The sequence below is a fragment of the Tursiops truncatus genome, chromosome 18 (assembly GCF_011762595.2).
Source record: "Tursiops truncatus isolate mTurTru1 chromosome 18, mTurTru1.mat.Y, whole genome shotgun sequence".
Classification (NCBI taxonomy): domain Eukaryota; kingdom Metazoa; phylum Chordata; class Mammalia; order Artiodactyla; family Delphinidae; genus Tursiops; species Tursiops truncatus.
The window spans coordinates 23,021,752-23,046,144 of NC_047051.1; the positions used below are offsets into that span (position 1 = coordinate 23,021,752).

The 24,393-nt window shown below is 41.7% G+C and overlaps 1 protein-coding gene across 11 annotated transcripts in view; it reads left to right on the plus strand.

Moving 5' to 3' along the window:
* ENOX1 (ecto-NOX disulfide-thiol exchanger 1) overlaps positions 1-24,393 on the plus strand; it is a 610,449-nt gene that overhangs the window by 343,876 nt on the left and 242,180 nt on the right. For 9 of the 11 annotated variants that reach the window (XM_073795222.1, XM_073795221.1, XM_073795223.1 and 6 more), the window contains one exon: positions 3,207-3,353. The exons of the other annotated variants lie outside the window; for them this stretch is intronic. In XM_073795222.1, coding sequence (XP_073651323.1) covers positions 3,266-3,353 — 88 coding nt within the window. In that variant the 5' untranslated portion in view covers positions 3,207-3,265. The remainder of the gene's footprint in view (positions 1-3,206; positions 3,354-24,393) is intronic. 11 annotated transcript variants of the gene reach the window in all.

Below are 24,393 nucleotides of genomic sequence, written 5' to 3' on the forward strand. Positions count from 1 at the left end.
TCAAATACTTTAACTTTTTTTCCAGGCCTCCTTCCCACACCCCTACTTTCACAATGCTTTCCCTAATTGCCTGTAAGAACTTCCCCGTTGCTTTTCAGTGGCTGGCAAGTTGCTTCTAGTTGACCAGCACACCAGTGATCTGATGCCTAAAAATGGAAGTGAAAACTCTTCACTTAGAGGGTGTATTTTTAGAGTTAAGGTGTCAATATCTTCTCATGTTCTGATTTTAATAGCTTGTATTTATTGGACACCTACAATATGTCAGGTTCTTCATATGCATTTTACAATTTCATCCATATGACAACCTGCAAAATAGATAATAGTATGTCCATTTTCCTTGTGGGGAGGTTATCAGCTCCCTGAAGGTCATACATTCAATAAGTGGAAGAGTCGGGATGCAAAACAAGGTCAGTCTGACTACAAAGTTTTTCATCTTATCAAAAAGCTCAGAAGTGTGATTACAGCTACATTAGAAGCATTCCTGTTGACAACATGGTTAACTTTTTAGAAGCTTATTGGCCCATAATTGAGTGTGGCACAGAATAAAGAGGATGACATAATTTTAGGTAGACAAATTTGTAAGAAATATACTTATATACTTTTACTGCATATATATATATATGCAGTGAAAGGGTCAGTACATAATTAGAAGGTGATCTGTATATGTAATTGTGAGAATTTCTTATGTGGATAGTTTCTTGCTGGATAATGGTGATTTTTTTATATGAATTTTGGGGGCAAGTTGTTGAATGAATGACTGGAGTTTCACAGCTAATGTTCAGGGCAGAAATTACTCAACTGCCTTCCAAGTGAGTGATCATTGTTTAGTTACCTTAAAGGCAGATGATTTTCTGCAGTCTCTTTTCTTATTTAATAAACTTACATAGCTTTTCTTAAAATAGTTATTTATTTAGGCCAATCCTCTCACTATTCTATTTTTAAATCATTTTCTTGATGTCTGTTTCTTTCTTTTTTTCCTCCCCCCATCCCTCCATCTCTCCCTCCTCCCTTCCCTTCCCTCCCTCCCTCCCTCCCTCCCTTCATATTTAAAATTTGATGTGGCATCTGCCTCAAATTGACTGTTGGTCCAAATTTCTAGAGCCAGGATAATAATGAGAGTCTGTAAAGATAAATTTATGGAGGAGTTTAACTCACTTTGCCTGGTACTCCCTAGAAAGTCAGAGAGAATTAAAATGATTTCAGTAATATCCTACCTGAAAGTATTATAGTTGTTACGTAGTTAGTAGTTGATTTAGGGCAACACCTAAAGTTCTCTGGATAAACTTTCTAGAGTGAAGTACATAATAAGTACATAAGTACAAAATAGAATTTATAAGACTGGTAACTTGTCGTTCTGTCAGATTGAACACATGCATTTATATCTTCTAATTCCAAAAATCTCCCTAAAATTTCAGCAAAGAATTTAAAAAAAGCTATACACAGATTGAGAGTGAGAGAGAACAGAGGGGGAGGTGGTACTAAACAAGAGGTGTCAGCAAACTTTGGGAAGATGGCCCAGTGATGGAGGGGGAGTGGCTGAGGGGTACTGAGAGAAGCCCACAGATGGATTCTGCAAGGACCCTGGGGAGACTTAAGAAGGGTGTGAGGGTGAGCCTGCAAAAGGGGGGACTAGTTCACAGTAGTTACAGAGTAGTTAGTAGTCAGTAGTACTTAGTGGAATGGAGCTCAGGGACTAGCTCGGCCCTGTTCCTCTCCCACCCTCACACTGCCACTACCAAATGTCCATCCCTGCTGGAGGCGTGAGGCATAGTCTTGGGCTGAATTGAATCAGAGGTGCTCTGGACTCAGGGAAACGAGGCCCAGGATGGAGAGGTGAAACCAGGAGAATTAAGTGAAACTCTGTAGAGTGAACAGGTGAGACCCTCCTGGACTGTTCTACAACGTAGCTCCCAAAGCACCTGTAGCCAGGGACAGGCTCTTTATTTTTTTATTTGATTTTTATTTTATATTGGAGCATAGCTGATTAACAATGTTGTGTTAGTTTCAGGTGTACAGCAAAGTGATTTGGTTATACATATACGTGTATCTATTCTTTTCCACGTTCTTTTGGGACAGGCTCTTTAGACAGCAGTTTAAAGGATTCTTATCTAGAGAAACTGAATGACTCAAAGAAATGACCTGACTTGCATTTGGAGTCCCTATCGGAATGGCTAGATTCCTACCCAATTACCTCATGGGACACCTGCCAGGTGATACGCACACCCTGCCAGTGTTTCTAATCAGTTGTGTAGGGACTCACTGTACCTAAATATAAATAAATTGTATATTTTCTTTATATATGTGTTACATATATGTGTGAAAGTCTTAAATATAAATGAATAGTGAGAGGATCACCAGATACTTGAGTATGGCTCCCAGCAGAAAATATAGAGTAAAATATCGAGATCAGAACAGAGAGAGAGAAGCGGGTTGGGGGGCTCGGAAAAATATAGATAATTCAAGAAGCGAAAGAAGAGCTTTTAAAAATCTATTATATCTTCAGAAAGATGGGAGACAATATTATATCCATGAAATAAAAGGTAAATTCTATAAAAAAAGAAACACTCAGAAAATAAGAAAGAGATCTTAGAAATTAAACTCAGAGTTAAAAAAAAATATTCAGAGGTGTAAAAGGTAAAGTCCAGCAAACTTTCTAGAAAGCAGGTTAACAGGCAAAGATGGATAGTGGGGTGGGAAAAAGAAGGTAAAAGAGGTATTGGATCAGTCCACAAGGTTCGGCATTTCACTACAGAGGTTCCGAAAGGAGAAAATAGATAAAATGGTGGGGAGACAAATATCAGAGAATAATTCAAGAAAACTTGCAAACCAGAACAACAGGAATTTCCAACTTTAAAGGGAAGAGAAAGTGCCCAGAACAATGGATAAGAAAATATCCTCATTAAGGTTTTTTTACGGTGAGATTTCAAAAAACCAGGGACTAAAAAGGAGATTCCTAAACCTTCCAGAGAAATAAAACAGGTCACAGATAAAAGAGCAGGAGAACCAGTGGCCTCAGACTTCTCACCTGCAACACTGGATGCTAGAAGACAGTGAAACTCAGCCTGCAAAATTCTGAGGGGGACGAATTTTTACTTAGAATTAAATGACAAGCTTAATTAGCAAGCACGCGTGAGAGTAGAATTAAGACTTTTTCAGACACGCAAGGAAGGTCTCAACAAACTTACCTCCCATGTACCTTTTCTTAGGAAGCTACTAGAGAATGAGCTCCACAAAAATGAGGATGTAAACCAAGAAAGAGGAAACCATGGGATCCAGGAAGCGGGGGACCCAACACAGGCGAGAGGCACAGGGATTTCGCAAGATGGTGTTAAAAAGAAGCCCCAGGACAACAGGTGGGCAGCTGGTCTGGGAAACCACTAGACCGGACGGACTCAATGGTAGGCTTGTGGAGGGAAAAACAGATCTGAGAGATTCATTGGTTGAGTTGCTCACGCCAAAAACGGTTTTAGTAGGGCTTTTATAGTTCCTTTGAAAAGGTCAAGAGTGATTAGTAATAGATACACACAAGAAGGAAGGAAGAAAAAGGTAGCACCAGGAAAAAATTGAACAAGCTAGGAAGTGCGTTCTTACACTGCGTGGCTCAGTAGTAAACAATATTATGTGGTCACAACAATGTAAACACAGAATATCGATTTAACCCCAAATTGCAGTTTAATCAACTGGAAAGGTGGGGGAAGAACGCTTGTTGGGAAGTGGTGATGGTGTAACAGTGTCAAGTTTTCCTCGTTTTGCAGGGTAGTAAGGCATTAGATAATCTCTAAAAATGATCATTTAAGAAATATCAGTGTACATAGATCACTTAAATATATGGATTCAGATATCAGAATTGAAAGTTAAAAGTGGTGTCCTTTCTTTGCCATGACAGGATTCAACCTCCTTGATGGGGGAGAGCTGGGTTAGACTTACTGGTTAGTCTTCCTGCCCTGGGCCAGCCCATAGATTAACCGAACTTGAGAGCAACTGCTTGGGGCAAAAGTCTTACCCCTGTAGGAGGCTACTCGCTCTGGCAAGTCATTATCTTTCACAGTAAAAGCAAACCACAAACAAAAAAGAGGTTTCTGGGGAGCTAGGAGGGGGTGGTGGAGACAGGTGGGGATGGCTGGTTTTGATTATAGCCCTCTTACGGAGTACTTGCTTTTTTAAGCTACAGGCGTATATTACTTTGATAAGTATTAAGTTGGTTTCTTAAATTACTGGAATTGGAAATAGAGGTTATCAAACCAAAGTGTGCAGTACCCCTCCCCCCCATAAAAGCAAAAACAGAAAAAGAGGAAGAGGTTGATGGTGCTTTTCTTGACACCTTTCAAGACTCATTTATTTATCTCATATCTGATGGCAAGGTGGGAGCCTCAGAACCCTCTGCCAGTCTCACTCCAACCAACATCTCCTGTCATCTGCGACCACCCCTCGTATTCTGTGTTTAAGCTCTTAGTGGGCTGCTTCGTGTTCCCTTTGTAATACCTGTATTTACCCTCGCCTGGGCCTTTGCTGGCTGTGCAGTTATATTCACCTTCCATTCATACATGTTCTCAAAACACACACGCATACACGCACGCACGCACACACACACACACATATCCCTTCCCAAAGTCCCCTGGTTCCACCTGCATCCCTACCTGTTTATATCTCAGCCAGGATCCCTCTCTGGATCATAGCATCCTCCCCTCTCCTTTAGTTCCTGTTACATTGTCCTTGGCACCACTAACTGATCACACACTGCTTTCAATCACGGTCATTTTTCCCCTTGTCCAGTCTTTGTTAAGAGCTAGCAGGTGACAAGGGCAGGAACCATACTGCACAGATATTTATTCCTCCTACAGAGCCCGGCAGAGTGCTGACGTAATCCAGGTACTGCCTCAGATAATAATTAAATGCATAAATGAATCTTTCATTAAGTGTGAAACATGTTCAGTCATATGGCCCAATGCTAAACATCTGTAACCATGTAAATAAATATTACTAGAAGGTAAGGAGATTTTGCTCCTTATTGGTTTAAGGAAGCTTACGTGCGTTCTCCTAAAAGAGGAAGATTGTAGTCAGAGCCCAGATGGTTAACTCCTCCCTAAAATTTGTGCTTGTGCTTCCTTTGTGGGGAATGTGGAAAACTTGTCACCTGGAGGGTTTGTATTTGACCCCGCAGGAGTTACAGGGTAGCCTGGCATTGAGGAAAATGTTGCAAGTAGGTTGTCGCCTTGCCCTCAGGGTAGAGAAGCTCCTAGACACCCCCCTGCACCTGGTGGATGTAGCCCTGCCTAAGATGGGGCAGAAGGAAAACCACTAATACGAAGCAGGCATTCAGTGAATACTCAGTTATCACATGGCCACCTGGTCGAGTGGCACGCTTGGGCTCGCAGCCACAGCTTCACGTCTAATTGCTCTTTCTACCTCATCAGGCTTTATACCGTGCTTCCCACATCTCCTTATGACCACTCAGACGATCACCTAATAAGTTCAATAACAAGCTTAATCTAAAACATTCCCTTTGCTTAAGTAACAGAATGCCCATCAGTATTATGGTATGTGCACACGGTGGAGTGCTATGGGGCCATTAATAAGAATGAGGTAGATCTTTAAGTTGTGATACGGCAAGGGCTTTAACACGTATTGCTAAAGGAAAATGTAAATGTGGAATAGGATGACCTCTTTCATGTCTCTACTCAAATCCCATCTTTTCCATGAGGCCTTCCTTAACCACTGCATTTATAATTGCAAATGTTCCCCGCCCCTCCCCCCCACACTCCACTGGCTTTTTCTTCATTATCATTTATCCTTATTTGACATAATGTTTATTTCACTCTTTTGCTTATGATCTAGCTCCCCTACTGGAATGTGAGGTGCATGAGGGATGTTGCATGTCTTACTTACTCCTTTTCCCCCTGGAAAAATGAATGGCTGGGTGAATGAATTTGTATGAAAAAGTTTATTATTTGCATAGAAGGTTACTATTTGCCCAGAATTTCTAGAAGGCTACACAGACCTAACGGTAGTTCTCTCTGCGCAGTAGAAATGGAAGCACATGGGAGGAAGGCAGACTTTTGTTGTTTATATCTTACCACGGACATGCGTCACTTTTTAAGATAAAGACACTAGTGTACTAGGGAATCCCGTGTGAAGTGTTTCTCGAATAGCTGTAATAAAATATAAGTTATTTAGTCAGCACCATTTATTTCTGGTCCTGAAATAATGAACATCATTCAGAATTTCTCTTCTGTTCAGAATTCAAGTTGTAAATGGTCCATGATTCAAGTCCACACTTTATATTTTACAAAGCCTTTACCAACAGAGACATTTTATTTTCCACTGGAGTGGAACCATCTGTACATGTGTTGTGGTGGGAAAAAATTCAGGTTTGGGGCCAGATACATTTGTATCTTCTGACTTTCAGCTAAGTGACCTGGGCGGGTTACTTAACTACCCTGAGCCTCAGTTCCCTTCCCTGTAACACTGGGATAATTTTTCCTAAGAGCAAAGGATGTTGTCCAAGCAAAACAAGATGAAGTCTGTGTATTCAAGGCCAAGCAGTCTCTGGTTCAAAGCAGGGTTCGGCAAGTGTCAGGTTCTTCCCTCTTCCCCGCAGAAGGTGACCAAGGGATATTCTTAGCCCTAACTATTCAAAGCATGGCCCCAACATCACCAAGGACTTTATTAGAAATGCAGAATTTCAGGACTTCCCTGGTGGTCCAGTGGTTAAGACTCCATGCTTCCACTGCAGAGGCTGCAGGTTTGATCCCTGGTGGGGGAAGTTACCCATGCCGTGGGGCGTGGCCAAAAAAAAAAAAAATCAAAATCTCAATGCCCACCTGACCTAATGAATCAGAACCTGTAGTTTAACAGAATACCCAGGTGATTCCTATGCACATTAAAGTTTGAGAAGCTCTGTTTTTATGCTTCTTTCAAGTGTTTCAGACAGGCTTGTATTAATCTTATTTTATCTTCTGTATTTTATAAGATGTATTTTGACATCTTAGAGTCTTGCAGATGCCAAGGAGGCACTGCCCTTCCCAGGGTTAGCTAATTCCTAGAGACAGCAAACAGCTTGCCTGGGAGCACACCTTAGATTGCCAAGTGAACCAATCCTGAGGCCATGCCCACACCTGCCCCTTTTTATCAGGCTCCTGCAGTCCAGAACACTATCCCCCTGCCCTAAGTCACACCAGGGCCAGGTGCTGGACAATTAGGAATCATCCCTGTGCCCCAGAACGCACTGAAATTATTGAAGCTATCCAGTCCTAAACCTGCTTAGCCTGCAGAAACCACAGGAAAGGCTTTTGCCCACGTTTTTCCCTTACTTCCTCTCCTCCTGAGCAACCCTGGTGCCTCTGCACGTGGCCCTGCGTGGCCTGATGTGGCACCTCGTGCCTCTTCCTCTTGGAAACCATATGTAACAAACTATCTTTTCTACGGCAGGCATCTCCTAACCTGTTCCCCATACCATACCTGCATAAAACCACAACCCTAGATACATTTAAAAACAGGGCTGCCGGGTTATATGCCACGTTTAAACTTTTTTCCCGGGTTGAATGCCACTTGCCAGTCCTTCCCATTCACCTTGCCGACTTTGGTTTCATTTGGAGAAGCGTGCAGGTGCCCAGCAGAGCCAGATGTTCTGGTGGGGCATGACTAACAGGCTGAAAACACAGGAGGGTGCTAAGCCACTTCATCAGCCTGAAGTTACTTTTAAAGAAAGATGATCAAATACAGCCATGAACAAGGTTGTACATCTGCCTAATGCAGTCTGACTACATTGAATGCCAGTCATGGTCCTTAAGCCCGAGCTTTGTACACTCCAGAAACTGTTAATACAAATGATTAAGACCTATATACATTAATGTGTATAAAATAGCGAATAAGAACCTGCTGTATAAAAAAATAAAATTCAAAAAAAAATAGTAAAGAGTAAAAACAAAACAAAACAAATGATTAAGACCTCCAAGATCGTGGAACTGTTTGAATTGAAACACACAAACTTATTTACAGTATTCTGAGATGTCAAGGAAATGAACGAAAACCTGCCATCCACATCCATTTATTTCGTCCCTGTGGCTTCTTAATATGGCGTATATGTTTTAGGTAGAAATAACTCCTACCAAGGAGCGGCTGTCATGTCACCAAGCAGCTTCCCTTCCCACATTTGCCTTTACCTCTTCTCTCTTCTGTTTTGAAAAGAATCTTGGTATATGGAAGTGAGCTAACTGAAGCTGAAGTGAATAAAAGCAAATATTAAAAGAACATAAAAGGGACTTTTCTTCCTATGACTCAAAGAAAAAAAAATGCAATAAGGAATATCTATTTCAGAAATATTCCACATGTGTTAGATAATGAGAACAGAAAATAATTTCATAGTAACTTTTCCCTTATGAAAATTTTGTACTACAATTTTATTAAGGAATTAGGATTTGATTAGCAACTTTTAATTAGAAATATTAGACAAGGAAATTTTCCATTATTTTATGACTATCAGTTTTGCTTCCATAAAAAAATAAACCCACACACACAGAGGTAACTATGTGAGGTGACGGATGTGTTATTAACTTCATTGTGGTCATCATTTCACAATATTTGTGCACTGATGAAAAATTAATCAATAGTCGATCTAAGAAAAAAATTGTAAATTTTATTCAAACCAACCTGAGGATTATAACCCGAGAGACAGTGTCTCAGAGAGCTCTGAGAGCTGTTCCGAAGAGGTAAAGGGGGAAGGTCAGTGTATATGTGATTGTGGAGAAGGAGGGGTCCCTGCAGTCAAGCACACATCTTGGTAGAAGGTTACTACTATTTGTAAGGAACAGATATAGTTAATGGTTTTAGTGCTTTTCGAAGTATGGGGAGATGTAAGAAACTGAGCTCATAAAATTTTCTCCTGAAAATATCAGCTATCTAAGGGTCAGTTCTGCCAGTTTTCCTAGAGCACGAAGTACTGCATCCTGATCTTTGCCCTGAATTCCTTTCAGGGTGCATCGTAGGTCAGCGACTGCAGTGATCAATGACTTGAGTCTTGTAGAACTCGATGGTGAACAACATTCTTTATTTCGCAGTCCCCTCCTTTTCAGCCGTAATTTCCACCAAGGTTTTGGAGGTATACCATGACCAATTTGTCCCACTATGCTAGGAATGCTCATTCCCAGGTAAGGCAAGTATTTCGTTGATGGACCACTCAGTGTGCTATTACTGGACTAGGCCCTGTTAACAGTAGCCAAAAGCCCAATTTTATAGGTAAGGGAACTGAGACTCTGTTACGGTCCAGGAGATGGTTCCCTCTTGTTGTTTCTTTCCACATCTAGGGTTGCACTATTACCATCATGGATCTTACAGAGCTCTGTATTTGGTCAGTTGTTTCAAGTCACCTCGTCATCATATTTCTTATCAGAGGCTCAGTCACACATCTGGTAATGCAAGAAACAATAATCTTGGAAAACAGGCAGAATACAAGTAACACAATACAAGTAATATAAGAATACAAGTAATATAGCTAGTAACATGAGTAAGGTCATAAGTAGTTAAGCTAAGGACTTCCATTGGGGGGTGCCCGGTATCTCCTCAGTCTTTTGACCCATGTGGTCTGCACCAATCGCTGTCTTTAAGGGAAGTGATATATTGGCTTTGTATCAATACATAAAGTGCAGCAGAGATGTCTGTACATACAAGGCGAGTGGCGGGTCATCCTGAGCCCTTCCGGGATTGAAACAGGAATGTTACCTTCCAAGGAGTTACATGGCTGGTGCCAGAAGAAGAGAAATTGATCTTTATGGTTGAGCCGGCCTTTCTGCCATTGGGGAGGTCTGGTTAATGCAAAAAGCAGGTGCACAGTGCACACCAGAGGGGAGGGAGGAGGCCCAAACGGGCAGAGAAAAAACTTTCTGTTTAAATTTTTCTGATTTTGCCTTCAAATATGAATTTTTATTTCATCATATGTATATCAAATCCTGTTAAATGCATGTCATACAATTTTATTTCTCAATTATACTTTGATAATGCTGGGAGGGGAAAAAACTTATTTGTCATGATGATAAAAAGAAACTTTGGCTACAGATATCAGGATTTTGTTTTCCATACCTGGCCCTATCAGATTCAACATTACAGCCCGAGCAGTGTCTAAAATTTGACTTGTGGTGTGGCCTGCACAAATGACAGCGTCCCCTGAAACCACCTGCTTGTTTCTCAGTAGGTATTTTGTTTGATTGCTCCTTGACCCTTTTCCAAGAAACCTAATTTGCCCAGGGGAGTCTCGCACAGGAAAAGAGTGTTTGCATCTGCTTAGGGAAATGTGCCTGAAATAATGACTTATTTAGAACGAGTAACAGAATGGAATGGAATGGATTGATAAGCCAGTTTGAGCAGGCAGAGAGCAACCCAGGCCTCGTAACTCTTATAAAAGGAGTCCTGCAGCAAAGCAGTTTGCCCAGACCGCCTGCCAAAACCCATCTCCCTTCAAGGAACGTTGTCTCTGTAAACTCCGTGCAAAATTCTGACTCCTACAAACGCCTCGAGGCACGCTATCTCAAGTTCCACTTATACTTCGAAGATGGTGCGGATTTCTCGGTTCAGCCCTGCAGACCCCAGGGTAGAAATTGCTCTCCGAGGTATGTTACCCATTTTAAACTTCCTCGAGTCCTTCAGATGACTGCAGAGCGCTGGGTGGTGGTAGTGCTGTGCCCGGTAGTTAAGGCACTTCCTTGGTGGCCAGGAGAGGTGGCAGGTGTGCTGAGACCTGGCTTCCCCCAAGAGAGAGTTGGACTCAGCTTCTTTCTCACTTAAAATGAACCAGGCGGTCAGAAGTAGGGAGTAGGGAGCCGACATCCATCTAGCAGAATGAAGGATGAATTGAAGCAAAGAAAAAAGAAGAAAAGAGAAGAAAACAGAACATTGCCCCTGCATGGCTCTTTTGTGCTGCTCCATTTCCCATTTCTGTTGCTTTGTCTTTTTTCTCTTCACTTGTCTGCCAAGAAGTTATAGTTGATTTGATTATAACCATAGCCTCAAGGTTGGCAGCTCTGAAATGTCAGAGGTAACAGAAAGCTTCTTAAAATAAATTTTGAAAACGTGCAGCTAGATTAATTTCTTTCCATCTTAATGTTTCTCCGCTATTTAAAACAAAAACAAAAAACACCACCACAGAAAACCCCACAGCCCAACCATTGACCATATTTCAGTTAGCAAGTTTAAGCTTAAATAAATTTCTGTTTATGCAGAGTGGTAAGGAGAGCTTCCCTTTTTAAAAAAAAAAAATTTAAATCTATCTTTGCACAATTAGCAAATTATTAAATGACCTTTCCTTCAAAGTCTGCAAGCACTTGCTTGTTTCCACTAGTAAGAGAACATGTTGTACAAGGTTCACGTTGATTAATTGACAAATGCTGATAAAATCAAAACAGGGCTAAAATGCAGTCCACCAGCATTTTAAATTCCTTTTGTTCAATAATGTTTCAAGTGCCTATACATTTATGGTTCACCTTTCAATGAATATTACTGTCGTAATTGAAACATCTGTTGTGGAAACATATGTCTGAAGATGACAGTCAGAAACCCCAGCTAAGACTAAACATTTCTATATCTGTCTATGCTTTTCTGCTCAATTAAAAGTACTGATTGCTGTGAGCACTTTAAAGATGGATGCTTTATGTTTTATGCGAAATGAACACTAACACATTTTAATACATTTTGAAATTCAGGTACCCTTGATTGACCTAAGTATAGTGTTCCATACATTCATAGAGAGCGTAAACCATACAAATCAGTAAATAAATGCTCTGAACTACTAGCCTCACGCCATTCACTGAAAGCAAGGCATTCTTAGCTCATTGCCACCCAGCTGTTTTGGCAGCTCTGCTGGGCTCCGTTAGAGGGCCTGGAGCTTGGCTGTTTCACACTCAGATGTGTTTCAGACATCGAAGATGCTTGGCCAAACCCAGATTCCCGTTTTTTACTCATAAGTAGCTGTCCAGTCGAAGTTCTTGCATCCCAGGACAAACCTGAAGGTGCCGAGGATCCCAGCAGGAGAAAATGTACGTTAGGTCACAGACTGTCCTGCAGAGTTCCCACACCCATCCTGTCGTGGTCCTTACTCCCTGGATAGACTCAGAGATTCTGGTGCCTCAAGAACCAGCCTAGTTGGGGCTTCCCTGGTGGCGCAGTGGTTGAGAGTCCGCCTGCCGATGCAGGGGACGTGGGTTCGTGCCCCGGTCCGGGAAGATCCCACATGCCACGGAGCGGCTGGGCCCGTGAGCCATGGACACTGAGCCTGCGCGTCTGGAGCATGTGCTCAGCAACGGGAGAGGCCACAACAGTGAGAGGCCCAAGTACCGCAGAAAAAAAAAAAAAAAAAAAAAAAGAACCACCCTAGCATGTAGATTCAGGGCTCCACCCAATCTGATAGTTTTGTCTGGGCCATCTTCAAAAGTCCTGCCTCATCCCAGTTCTTGGGAAATTAGATATCGTCCAAAAGTGTCTTTGACATACTCTTCTCAACAAAGTCATTCTAACTCAGCAAATATTTGCCAATTCTGCTAGATGCCAGGCCCTGCGCTGGGCCCTGGGGTTGCAGATATAAACCCAGACAGACTCTCTATCCTGAGGGAGCTTACAGTATCCAATCATAACTGTCAACATTTGCAAATTGTTATTTGAGAGATGTCTTTACATAGTTTGCCAAATTCTTTTGAGTCCCCATAGGATGCCAGGCGCCATTCTAGGTCTTCAGTAAATATTCTAAATGTTTTCTTTGTCTGGTAATCATCAGAGACCACTATGTTCTGGTGGCCCCCTGAGGCAAATCCCATTTGCGAGTCTTCTGTGGGAACTACCTCAGTTGCTGGTTACCAGGTAACAGTTGTACTCAAGAGTACCACAGCTGCCAGACCTGGATTGGTCAGTGCAACTGAACTGAGAGCATCACTCTGAACTCAAAGGATGTGCCGCCCTCAGGATGGGCGTGAAGATCCTGGAGCAGGAATGTGGGGCTGGTGATAACGGACTTAAGGACAATTTGGGCCATTTAGAATCAGGCTGATTGGGGAACGTAGAGGCACATTAAACTGACAAGCCAGGGCAGAGGTCACTGGGCCAGTAAATGGTAGAATTCCAAGTGACTGACTAGAAGGTAAGGACAGAAAGCAGACTAGTGGAGGCAACCCGTTAGAACAGATCAGACAAGGTGAGTTGTTGGAGCCGGCAGCCCAGCCAGCACGTGAGCATTCCAGAACCTCAGCCACTGCTGCTGGCATGGGTCCAGCCATCACATCACGGGAATGAGACATAAGGATGATAAACAGTGAGAAAACCTCTCCCATGGAACTTGGTCACAGGAAGTAAAATGTGCTTCGAGTCACCTAGATTACAGGCTGAGAGCAGACCGGGCAGCGTGGCAGAGAATTTCTGAGTTTGGGCTCATTACGTTCTCGCAGCCCAGACATCATTAAGACAGCGTCTGGCACGCGATAAACACCGTTCTGCCAAACTGACCTGCGTCCTGAGAGGGAGCCAGGTTCCAAAATGAAGCGGTTTGTCCATGGCAATATTATAAAAATTAAATTAAACTGCGCTGCCACTTAATGGAGACCAAAGAAAAGCCACAGGAGAGTCAGACACATGAGGAGGAGGACCGTTTGTCTAAATGATACACGCATTGCCCCTGTATTGATGTCGTTCCCTCCTTCGGTTTCTTTCCTGTGGGGTGGCATTTAGCAAGGAGAGGACAGAGCTGCACAGAACTGGGAAGTTGGAAGTGTGTGTGGTGAGCTGTGAGCTGGTCGGAGATGTTTTCCTCGGGGGAGCATTTGGAAAGAAAGAAATGAAGAGGGAAGGGTGGAGGACTGAGGCCCTGCAGAACTCCCAGGTTTAAGTCTGCGAGATGCCAGAACTGGGTGACTTGCCTGCGGCTCGCCCAGGATCCCTTCTGATCTTCCCTCGGGAAGGCACTGCCCGCCCGTCTCCATCGCCCAGGGGCTCTTTTATGTTGATGGCAATAGCCACCGGTCAAAAGAGTGGGAAAGATGATTCCTTGTGACCTTAATAAAAGTCCTGTCGTGCTAGTGTTGGGCATCACACCCGGAAGCTGCTAAAACACAGTCTCTTTCAAAATGTCCTACGTCCCCGAGTTGGGCGGGCGGGACATGACAAAGACCCCGTCGAACAGCAGTTACGCTCGCTGCCGCTCTGACCCCTGAAGCCGTGAAGGACCACAGAGCCATTCCTCACTCTGCACTCCCGAAACAGCGTTCCCTGTTTCGACACTAGGTGGAGCATTGTTATATTACAGTGGCTCTCGAATGTGCATATGTAAAACCCAGAAGGCTGACAACATTCCTTTAGAACATCGTAGTATTCTGCCGAATCGGAGAACATAGGGAGAGGAAAGCCAATGCGAAGTGTGTAATCCAAACACTGGCTTTTCCTTTCCACCTGAGAAAACCGTGACCAGCCCAAGTTCATGCAGTGAGTCAGCAGCAGACCCAGAGCCAGAAGCCAGAACCCAAGTCTAGCGAGACCCAGGCGGCCCCACTGTCTGCACACCTGCCCGGGGAGGAGGGGTGACACGTGGATCTAGGGAGCCACAGGCTCAGCTCTCCAAAGCTGCCTTCTTTTACATGGGGAATAAGAAGAGGGTTAGGTCTCCAAGGCACGTCTTCCTAAAAATGCACTCTTCCTGCATCTTGGCTCTACTTGTTGATGGCTCAGAGAGAACAGTGAACACAGTCCAGACACTCGGTTCGTTTATCTTTTTAACCTCTCTCTCACACACAGGCACACACACCCGTACACTTACACATACACGCACACCTCTTTGAAAAAATACCAATATGAATGAATTAACTTTTATAAAATGAATAAGCAAAACTATAACCTATTATATTTAGGTTCCTGCTGACTTAAATTTCCCTTAGGTTTTTAACTCCAGTTTCGTTAGCTTCTAGGCCCTGTGAAAACCCATCAAAGTCTTGTCCTCCTCTTGGTCTCAGCCTCTCAGCAGCATCTTCACTTGGGCATTAGAGCCTCATGCTTCCTCCATCCGGGTCTATCCAGGAGACCTTGCTTCCCCCCTTCCTTGTCCCTCCGTAGCAGAAGAGGGACACAGTACAAAATGTGAAGTCTGCAGCCCAAGCTTTATCTCTATTCAAGAGCCCAATGTGATTAAATGACTGGGAGAAAATGATGGGTTTCTCCTTGCTCTCCTCCCTTCTGACTAATAGGACCCAGCACAGAGCAAAATTCTTACACACCCTGTAGTTGATAGCTCTTGGCAGACGTTTTTCTTAGCAGACCTCTTAATGAGATCAATTTAACTTGTATTTTAAACAGACCGAAAAGGCATGATTATTGCAGTATGCTTTTCCTGATTTCATCGGTAGCACTTCTCACTCACAAACCTACAGTGCTAATTCCGACTATTACTTCAGTTATGGAATCATTCTCTCTCTGTTTCTACCAAGGTACTTTAAGTCCCCTCCTTCTTGTTACATGTACTTCTAACCATTTAGGGTGCTTGTGAGAAGGGCAGGCCAGCGAGAAAGAAACCATCTAGTTTGTGATTTTTACATCATGTTAGACTTCTCAAACTTGAATCTTTTTGAAGGAAAACACCTTTAAAAGTCTGATTTTCAACCCTTGGTATGGATGGGCTGATTTGGTTTTGGTTTTGGTTTTGGTTTTTTTCTCTGGCTTGGAATGCTCTCCCCTGCCTGGCCTAATCTTCTTCATCCTTTAAGACCCAGCTCAAATGTCATCTCTTCTGCTGAGCATCTACCCTCCCTACTCCCATGTTCCCTTCCAGAATCCTCACTCTTTCTTCTGTGCTGCCAGAACATTTGCTTCATACCACGAGAATATAATCCCAGCACATTACAACCAGATATACATGCGTCTGTCCCGCCAGACCGGTCGCAGGCTACTTGAAGGCGGGACCAGCAGACGGTAGTCATCTTGCATCGCCTGCTCAGCACAGCAGATGAGGTGCCCTGGGAGTTCTGTACATATTTATGGGGTCGACTCAAATTATGGCAACATCAGGGTTCTGAGGTTTTGGAAAGTGTGTCCAGTAAAGGTATAATTTTAAAACCATGGTCTTCTGAAATTTTCTGAAGAAAGAATTTTATATTCTTATTTTTAAGGGGAAAGTGTTAACATAAAACTCAGCATACATTGCCTGCATCTGGGGATACTGGTCATGTGTTTGCTCCCCACATCTTAACGGGATAGAAATAGTTGTCACCAATTCACTTTGCCTCGTGCAGAAGATATATCCTAGAAAAGTTGTGTGTAAAAGCGATGTCTGTAAATCAAGTTAGGTTTTAAAATGCACTGAGGGAGCAGTTTAAAGAAAATATTTTTCCAAGTGAACGAGGATAATTTTCCAAGTAAAATGGATCATTTCTGGACTCAACCAGAGAATTTGCCTGTTGTAGAGAGGTATTTTTCCTAGAATGATAAAGGCTCCCCTATATTCAAAATTCACCTGGCATAAGTTTCATGCTTTTCCATAGTCTATTTAAAACACTGGACTTACTGCTAAGATTTTAAATTTATACAACAGATATTCTTGGCTTACTAACAGTGAATAACTTCTCACTGTCATAAAATTGATATGTATTATGCATTATTTCTGGTTCAGTTAATTTAAAAATTACTTGTGTGGGCATTTAATGATTTTAACACAAAGCTGCTTGGAAGGAGTCAGTATATTATACTCTTGATCTGCAAGTAGAGCTGGGGGCTGATGTGAAGGCCTACGCAGTCCCGGAATGTGGAAAAGGGGACCAGGCACCCGTCTCAGTGAAATACTTACCATCCGAAGAACCAAAGATGTTGTGCTGGGAACTAAAGTTTTATACGAGTTTTATTTAAAGGTTTCCATTTTCCTTTTTTCTAGATTGGCCAAAGGGAATTGAAGAGAGGGGCGGAGGAGTGTAAGTTTGGGGTTACTGCTGTTAGAGATTATAGTGAATGACTTACTCATTGTCCCTTCCCATTCAGAGTTCAGGGCCACCGCCACCTCTTCTCCTATCCCCCGGTGGTGGGCACAGCAGAAGTCCTTTAATAATGCATTCACTGATTTTGAAAAACAATATTCTTGGCTCTGAAACTATGCATTTAACACATCCTCAGCAAATGCCGTGTGGCAAACCTAGTTCTTTTAGACTGCAGTTCTGCAGTGCATCAATAAAGCACGCGGGTGTTGGCCTTTTTCAGTGAACAAGACGAGAAATGTTGAGTACCTTTTAAATTAAAACGCAACTTTAAATATGCGCTCTCATTTTCATGGACAGCTGAGGCCTGCCTATGCTAATACGCAGCTGATCTTAGGTCTGCGGAGGGCTTGGGAATCGGTCACACCCAGTTCATCTTTGCTTGTTTTAGCTCCGCCTGTGGAAGCACGGGGCCTGCTCTGTTCAATTCTCCCTACATTTAGGCGTTCAATTTCCTGGGAGATCTTTCTCACGCCTGGACACTTCTCTCGTGAGCATCACATTTGGACCAACGTATATGCCTCCACCCAATTTTAATTAAGTAGTAAAGCTGATCTCTATTTATTAGAATTTCAAAAATAGATATCCCCCCTCCAACCTCCACTTTAAAAAATGGTTTTATTGGCTGTGTCTTTTCTCACTCCTAAAAAATATCTAAGGAGAAACCCCCTACCTCATTGTGAGAGCTCATCCAACTTTGATTGCTGGTCCTTGGGATGAGAACACGCAGAGACACGTGGTTGCCTGGAGGTTGCGTTTACCCAAATGTGACCATTACTAGCAGACTGGCCGTACTGCCTTGGGGCAGGTAGGTCCTGGGATGGGCCTCCAGGTGTGAGAGTGGCATCTGACCTATTCCACTGGATTAAAAATTAAAATCTGTTTAGAAGCAAGTTGCTCACTTCTAGCCTGGAGCTTCTAGCAGTAATCCCAGGTTAATGAATGTGTTTCAAGGGAATAGCGTTTCCTTCCTCCTTGCTTCAATTTCCCCCTCTCTTTTTGTTTTACTTTTCTCGTCTGCCTGCTTTCCTGTTTGGACAATGGCAACAACCATCACAATTCTAATAATCTGAGCTGAATACTGACTTAGAAAGACGTACAGCCTTTGCAAGAAATGACACAGATTTAGCTTAGCATAAAGTAATTTTCAATCAGTTAACTGAAGTCTCTAGTACATAGAGAATCCTTTTTTGATTATAGCTGTTTGGGGAAAATTGCAAATAATATAAAAACAGGCTTACCTCGTAGAATTTAGCTAATACCTAGGATGCGATAAGGAATTATTCCAATTTCTTAAACTTACGTTTATACATCCAGTACTATGTATTGACTACTGATCTTCAGAATGATGATCAGAATAATCAGAGATATAAAATATGAATAGGACAGTTCTGTATTCTTCCTTTGTTTTTCATAATTCTGAATTTTTATTGTAGCTTTATTTTTATTTTTTTAAACATCTTTATTGGAGTGTAATTGCTTTACAATGGTGTGTTAGTTTCTGCTTTGTAACAAAATGAATCAGCTATATATATACATGTATCCTCATATCTCCTCCCTCTTGCATCTCCCTCCCACCCTCCCTATCCCAACGCTCTAGGTGGACACAGAGCACTGAGCTGATCTCCCTGTGCTGTGCGCCTGCTTCCCACTAGCTATCTATTTTACATTTGGTAGTGTATATGTCCATGCCACTCTCTCACTTCGCCCCAGCTTACCCTTCCTCCTCCCCGTGTCCTCAAGTCCATTCTCTACATCTGCGTCTTTATTCCTGTTCTGCCCCTAGGTTCTTCAGAACCATTTTTTCTTTTTTTAGATTACATATATATATGTGTTAGCATACGGTATTTGTTTTTCTCTTTCTGACTTACTTCACTCTGTATGACAGACTCTAGGTCCATCCACCTCACTACAAATAACTCAATTTCGTTTCTTTATACGGCTGACTAATATTCTGTTGTATATATGTGCCACATCTTCTTTATCCATTCATCTGTTGATGGACACCTAGGTTGCTTCCATGTCCTAGCTATTGTAAATAGAGCTGCAATGAACATTGTGGTTATGGTTCTTTTTGAATTATGACTCTTTTTGAATTATGGTTTTCTCTTGGTATATGCCCAGTAATGGGATTGCTGAGTCGTATTTTTAGTTTTTTAAGGAACCTCCATACTGTTCTCCATAGTGGCTGTATCAGTTTACATTCCCACCAACAGTGCAAGAGGGTTCCCTTCTCTCCACACCCTCTCCAACATTTAATGTTTGTAGATTTTTTTATGATAGCCATTCTGACTGGTGTGTACATGATACCTCATTGTACTTTTGATTTTCATTTCTCTAATGATTAGTGATGTTGAGCATCCTTTCATGTGTTTGCTGGCGATCTGTATATCTTCACTGGAGAAATGTCTATTTAGGTCTTCTGCCCATTTTGGATTGGGTTGTTTATTTTTTTGATATTGAGATGCATGAGCTGCTTGTAAATTTTGGAGGTTAATCCTTTGTCAGTTACTTTGTTTGCAAATATTTTCTCCCATTCTGAGGGTTCTCTTTTCATCTTATTTATGGTTTCCTTTGCTGTGCAAAAACTTTGAAGTTTCATTAGGTCCCATTTGTTTATTTTTGTTTTTATTTCCATTTCTCTAGGAGGTGGTTCAAAAAGGATCTTGCTGTGATTTATGTGACAGAGTCTTCTGCCTATGTTTTCCTCTAAGAGTTTTATAGTGTCTGGCCTTACATTTGGGTCTTTAATCCATTTCGAGTTTATTTTTGTGTATGAAGTTAGAGAGTATTCTAATTTCATTCTTTTACATGTAGCTGTCCAGTTTTCCCAGCATCACTTACTGAAGAGGCTATCTTTTCTCCACTGTATATGTTTGCTTCCTTTATCAGAGATAAGGTGACCATATGTACGTGGGATTATCTCTGGGCTTTCTATCCTGTTCCATTGCTCCATATTCTGCTTTAGTGCCAGTACCACACTGTCTTGATTACTGTAGCTTTGTAGTATAGTCTGAAGTCAAGGAGCCTGATTCCCCCAGCTCCATTTTTCTTTTTTTTTTTTTTGCCGTACGCGGGCCTCTCACTGTTGTGGCCTCTCCCGTTGTGGAGCACTGGCTCCGGATGTGCAGGCTCAGTGGCCATGGCTCACGGGCCCAGCCGCTCCGTGGCATGTGTGATATTCCTGGACCGGGGCACAAACCCGTGTCCCCTGCATCGGCAGGCAGACTCTCAACCACTGCGCCACCAGGGAAGCCCCTCCAGCTCCATTTTTCTTTCTCAAGATGGCTTTGGCTATTTGGGGTCTTTTGTGGTTCCATACAAACTATGAAATTTTGTGTTCTAGTTATGTGAATAATGGCATTGTTAGTTTGATAGGGACTGCACTGAATCTGTAGACTGCTTTGGGTAGTATTGTCATTTTCACAGTGTTGATTCTTCTAATCCAAGAACATGGTCTGTCTCTCCATCTGTTTGTATCATCTTTAATTTCTTTCATCAGTGTCTTATAGTTTTCTGCATACAGGTCTTTTGTCTCCTTAGGTAGGTTTATTCCCAGATATTTTATTCTTTTTGTTGCAGTGGTAAATGGAAGTGTTTCCTTAATGTCTCTGTCAAATTTTTCATCATTAGTGTATAGGAATGCAAGAGATTTCTGTGCATTAGCTTTGTATCCTGCTACTTTACCAAATTCATTGATTAGCTCTAGTAGTTTTCTGGTAGCATCTTTAGAATTCTCTATGTATAGTATCATGTCATCTGCAAATAGTAACAGTTTTACTTCTTTTTTTCCGATTTGTATTCCTTTTCTTTCTTTTTCTTCTCTGATTGCTGTGGTTAACACTTCCAAAACTATGTTGAATAATAGCAGTGAGAGTGGGCAACCTTGTCTTCTTCCTGATCCTATGGAAATGGTTTCAGTTTTTCACCACTGAGAATGATGTTGGCTGTGGGTGTGTCATGTATGGCCTTTATTATGTTGAGGTAAGTTCCCTCTATGCCTACTTTCTGGATGGTTTTTATCATAAATGGGTGTTGAATTTTGTCAAAAGCTTTTTCTGCCTCTATTGAGATGATCATAAGGTTTTTCTCCTTCAATTTGTTAATATAGTGTATTGTACCATATTGATTGATTTGCGTATATTGAAGAATCCTTGCATCCCTGGGATAAATCCCACTTGATCATGGTGTATGATCCTTTTAATGTGCTGTTGGATTCTGTTTGCTAGTATTTCGTTGAGGATTTTTGCCTCTGTGTTCATCAGTGTTATTGGCCTCTACTTTTCTTTCTTTGTGACATCTTTGTCTGGTTTTGGTATCAGGATGATGGTGGCCTCATAGAATGAGTTTAGGAGTGTTCCTCCTCTGCTATATTTTCGAAGAGTTTGAGAAGGATAGGTGTTAGCTCTTCTCTAAATGTTTGATAGAATTCATCTGTGAAGCCATCTGGTCCTGGGCTTCTGTTTGTTGGAAGATTTTTAATCACAGTTTCAATTTCAATGCTTGTGATTGGTCTGTTTATATTTTCTATTTCTTCCTGGTTCAGCCTCAGGAGGTTGTTCTTTTCTACGAATTTGTCCATTTCTTCCAGGTTGTCCATTTTATTGGCATACAGTTGCTTGTAGTAATCTCTCATGATCCTTTGTGTTTCTGCAGTGTCAGTTGTTACTTCTCCTTTTTCATTTCTAATTCTGTTGATTTGCGTCTTCTCCCTTTTTTTCTTGATGAGTCTGGCTAACGGTTTATCAGTTTTGTTTATCTTCTCAAAGAACCAGGTTTTAGTTTTATTAATCTCTGCTATCGTTTCCCTCATTTCTGTTTCATTTATTTCTGATCTGATCTTTATGATTTCTTTCTTTATGGTAACTTTGGGAGGTTTTTGTTCTTTCTCTAATTGCTTTAGGGGTAAGGTCAGGTTGTTAATATTTGAGTTTTTTCTGGCTTCTTGAGGTAGGATTGTATTGCTATAAACTTCCCTCTTAGAACTGCTTTTGCTGCATCCCATAGCTTTTGGGTCTTCATGTTTTCATTGTTATTTGTTTCTAGGTATTTTTGGATTTCCTCTTTGATTTCTTCAGTGATCTCTTGGTTATTTAGTAGTGTGTTGTTTAGCTTCCATGTGTTTGTAGTTTTTACAGATTTTTTCCTGTAATTGATATCTAGTCTCATAGTGTTGTGGTTGGAAAGATACTTGATACGATTTCAATTTTCTTAAATTTACAGAGGCTTGACTTGTGACCCAAGATATGATCTATCCTGGAGAATGTTCCATGAGCACTTGAGAAGATAGTGCGTTCTGTTGTTTTTGGATGGAATGTCCTATAAATATCAGTTAAGTCCATCTTGTTTAATGTATCATTTAAAGCTTGTGTTTCCTTATTTATTTTCATTTTGGATGATCTGTCCATTGGTGAAAGGGGTTGTTAAGTCCCCTACTGTTATTGTGTTACTGTCGATTACCTGTTCTGTGGCTGTTAGCATTTGCCTTATGTATTGAGGTGCTCCTATGTTGGGTGACTAAATATTTACAACTGTTATTTCTTCATCTTGGATTGATCCCTTGATCATTATGTAGTGTCCTTCTTTGTCTCTTGTAATAGTCTTTATCTTAAAGTCTATTATGTCTTTTATGAGCATTGCTACTCCAACTTTCTTTTGATTTTCATTTGCATGGAATATCTTTTTCCATCCCCTCACTTTCAGTCTGTATGTGTCTCTAGTTCTGAAGTGGGTTTCTTGTAGAAGCATATATATGGGGCTTGTTTTTGTATCCATTCAGCCAGTCTATGTCTTTTGGCCGGAGCATTTAATCCATTTACATTTAAGGTAGTTATTGATATGTATATTCCTATTACCATTTTCTTAATTGTTTTGGGTTTGTTTTTGTGAGTCTTTTCCTTCCCTTGTGCTTCTGGCGTAGATAAGTTCCTTCAGCATTTGTTGTAAAGCTGGTTTGGTGGTGCTGAATTCTCTTAGCTTTTGCTTGGCTGTAAAGGTTTTATTTTCACCATCAATTCTGAATTAGATTGTTGCTGGGTAGAGTAATCTTGGTTGTAGGTTTTTCCCTTGCATCACTTTAAATATGTCCTGCCAGTCCCTTCTGGCTTGCAGAGTTTCTGCTGAAACATCAGCTGTTAGCCTTATGGGGCTTCCCTTGTATGCTATTTGTTGTTTTTCCCTTGCTCCTTTTAATATTTTTTTCTTTGTATTTAATTTTTGATAGTTTGATTAGTATGTGTCTTGGCATTTTTCTCCTTTGATTTACCCTGCATGGGACTCTCTGCACTTCCTGGACTTGATTGACTATTTCCTTTCCCATATTAGGGAAGTTTTCAACTATAATCTTTTCAAATATTTTCGTAGTCCCTTTCTTCTTCTCTTCTTCTTCTCGGACCCCTGTAATTCAAATGTTGGTGCGTTTAATGTTGTCCCCGAGGTCTCTGAGACTGTCCTCAATTCTTTTCTTCCTTTTTTCTGCTCTGCGGTAGTTATTTCCGCTATTTTATCTTCCAGCTCACTTATTCATTCGTCTGCCTCAGCTATTCTGCTATTGATTCCTTCTAGAGAATTTTTCATTTCATTTATTTTGCTGTTCATCATTGTTTGTTTGCTCTTTACTTCTTCTAGTTCCTTGTTAAACATTTCTTGTATTTTCTCCATTCTATTTCCAAGATTTGGGTCATCTTTACTATCATTACTCTGAATTCTTTTTCAGGTAGACCGCCCCTCTTCATTTGTTTAGTCTCGTGGGTTTTTACCTTGCTCCTTCATCTGCTGTGTATTTCTCTGTCTTCTCATTTTGCTTAACTTACAGTGTTTGCGATCTCCTTTTCCAGGCTGCAGGTTTGTAGTTCCCGTTGTTTTTGGTGTCTGCCCCCAGTGGGTAAGGTTGGTTTAGTGGGTTTTGTAGGCTTCCTGGTGGAGGGGACTGGTGCCTGTGTTCTGGTGGATGAGGCTGTATCTTGTCTTTCTGGTGGGCAGGACTGCGTCCGGTGGTGTGTTTTGTGGTGTCTGTTAACTTATTATGATATTAGGCAGCCTCTCTGCTAATGGGTGGGGTTGTGTCCCTGTCTTGCTAGTTGTTTGGCATAGGGTGTCCAGCTCTGTAGCTTGCTGGTCGTTGAGTGGAGCTGAGTCTTAGCGTTGAGATGGAGATCTCTGGGAGAGCGTTTGCCGTTTGATATTATGTGGGGTCGGGAGTTCTCTGGTGGACCAGTGTCATTAACTGGGCTCTCCCACCTCAGAGGCTCAGGCCTGATACCCAGTCGAAGCACCAAGACCCTGTCAGCCACATGGCTTTGGCTAGAGGGTTTGGTATGAGGCTTTGTGGCCTGGAATTTCTGCAGCCATTGTTTCATGATGAGGTGAGTCATTCTCCTCCCAAGCATTGTCTCTGCTCCCAAACCATGCCATT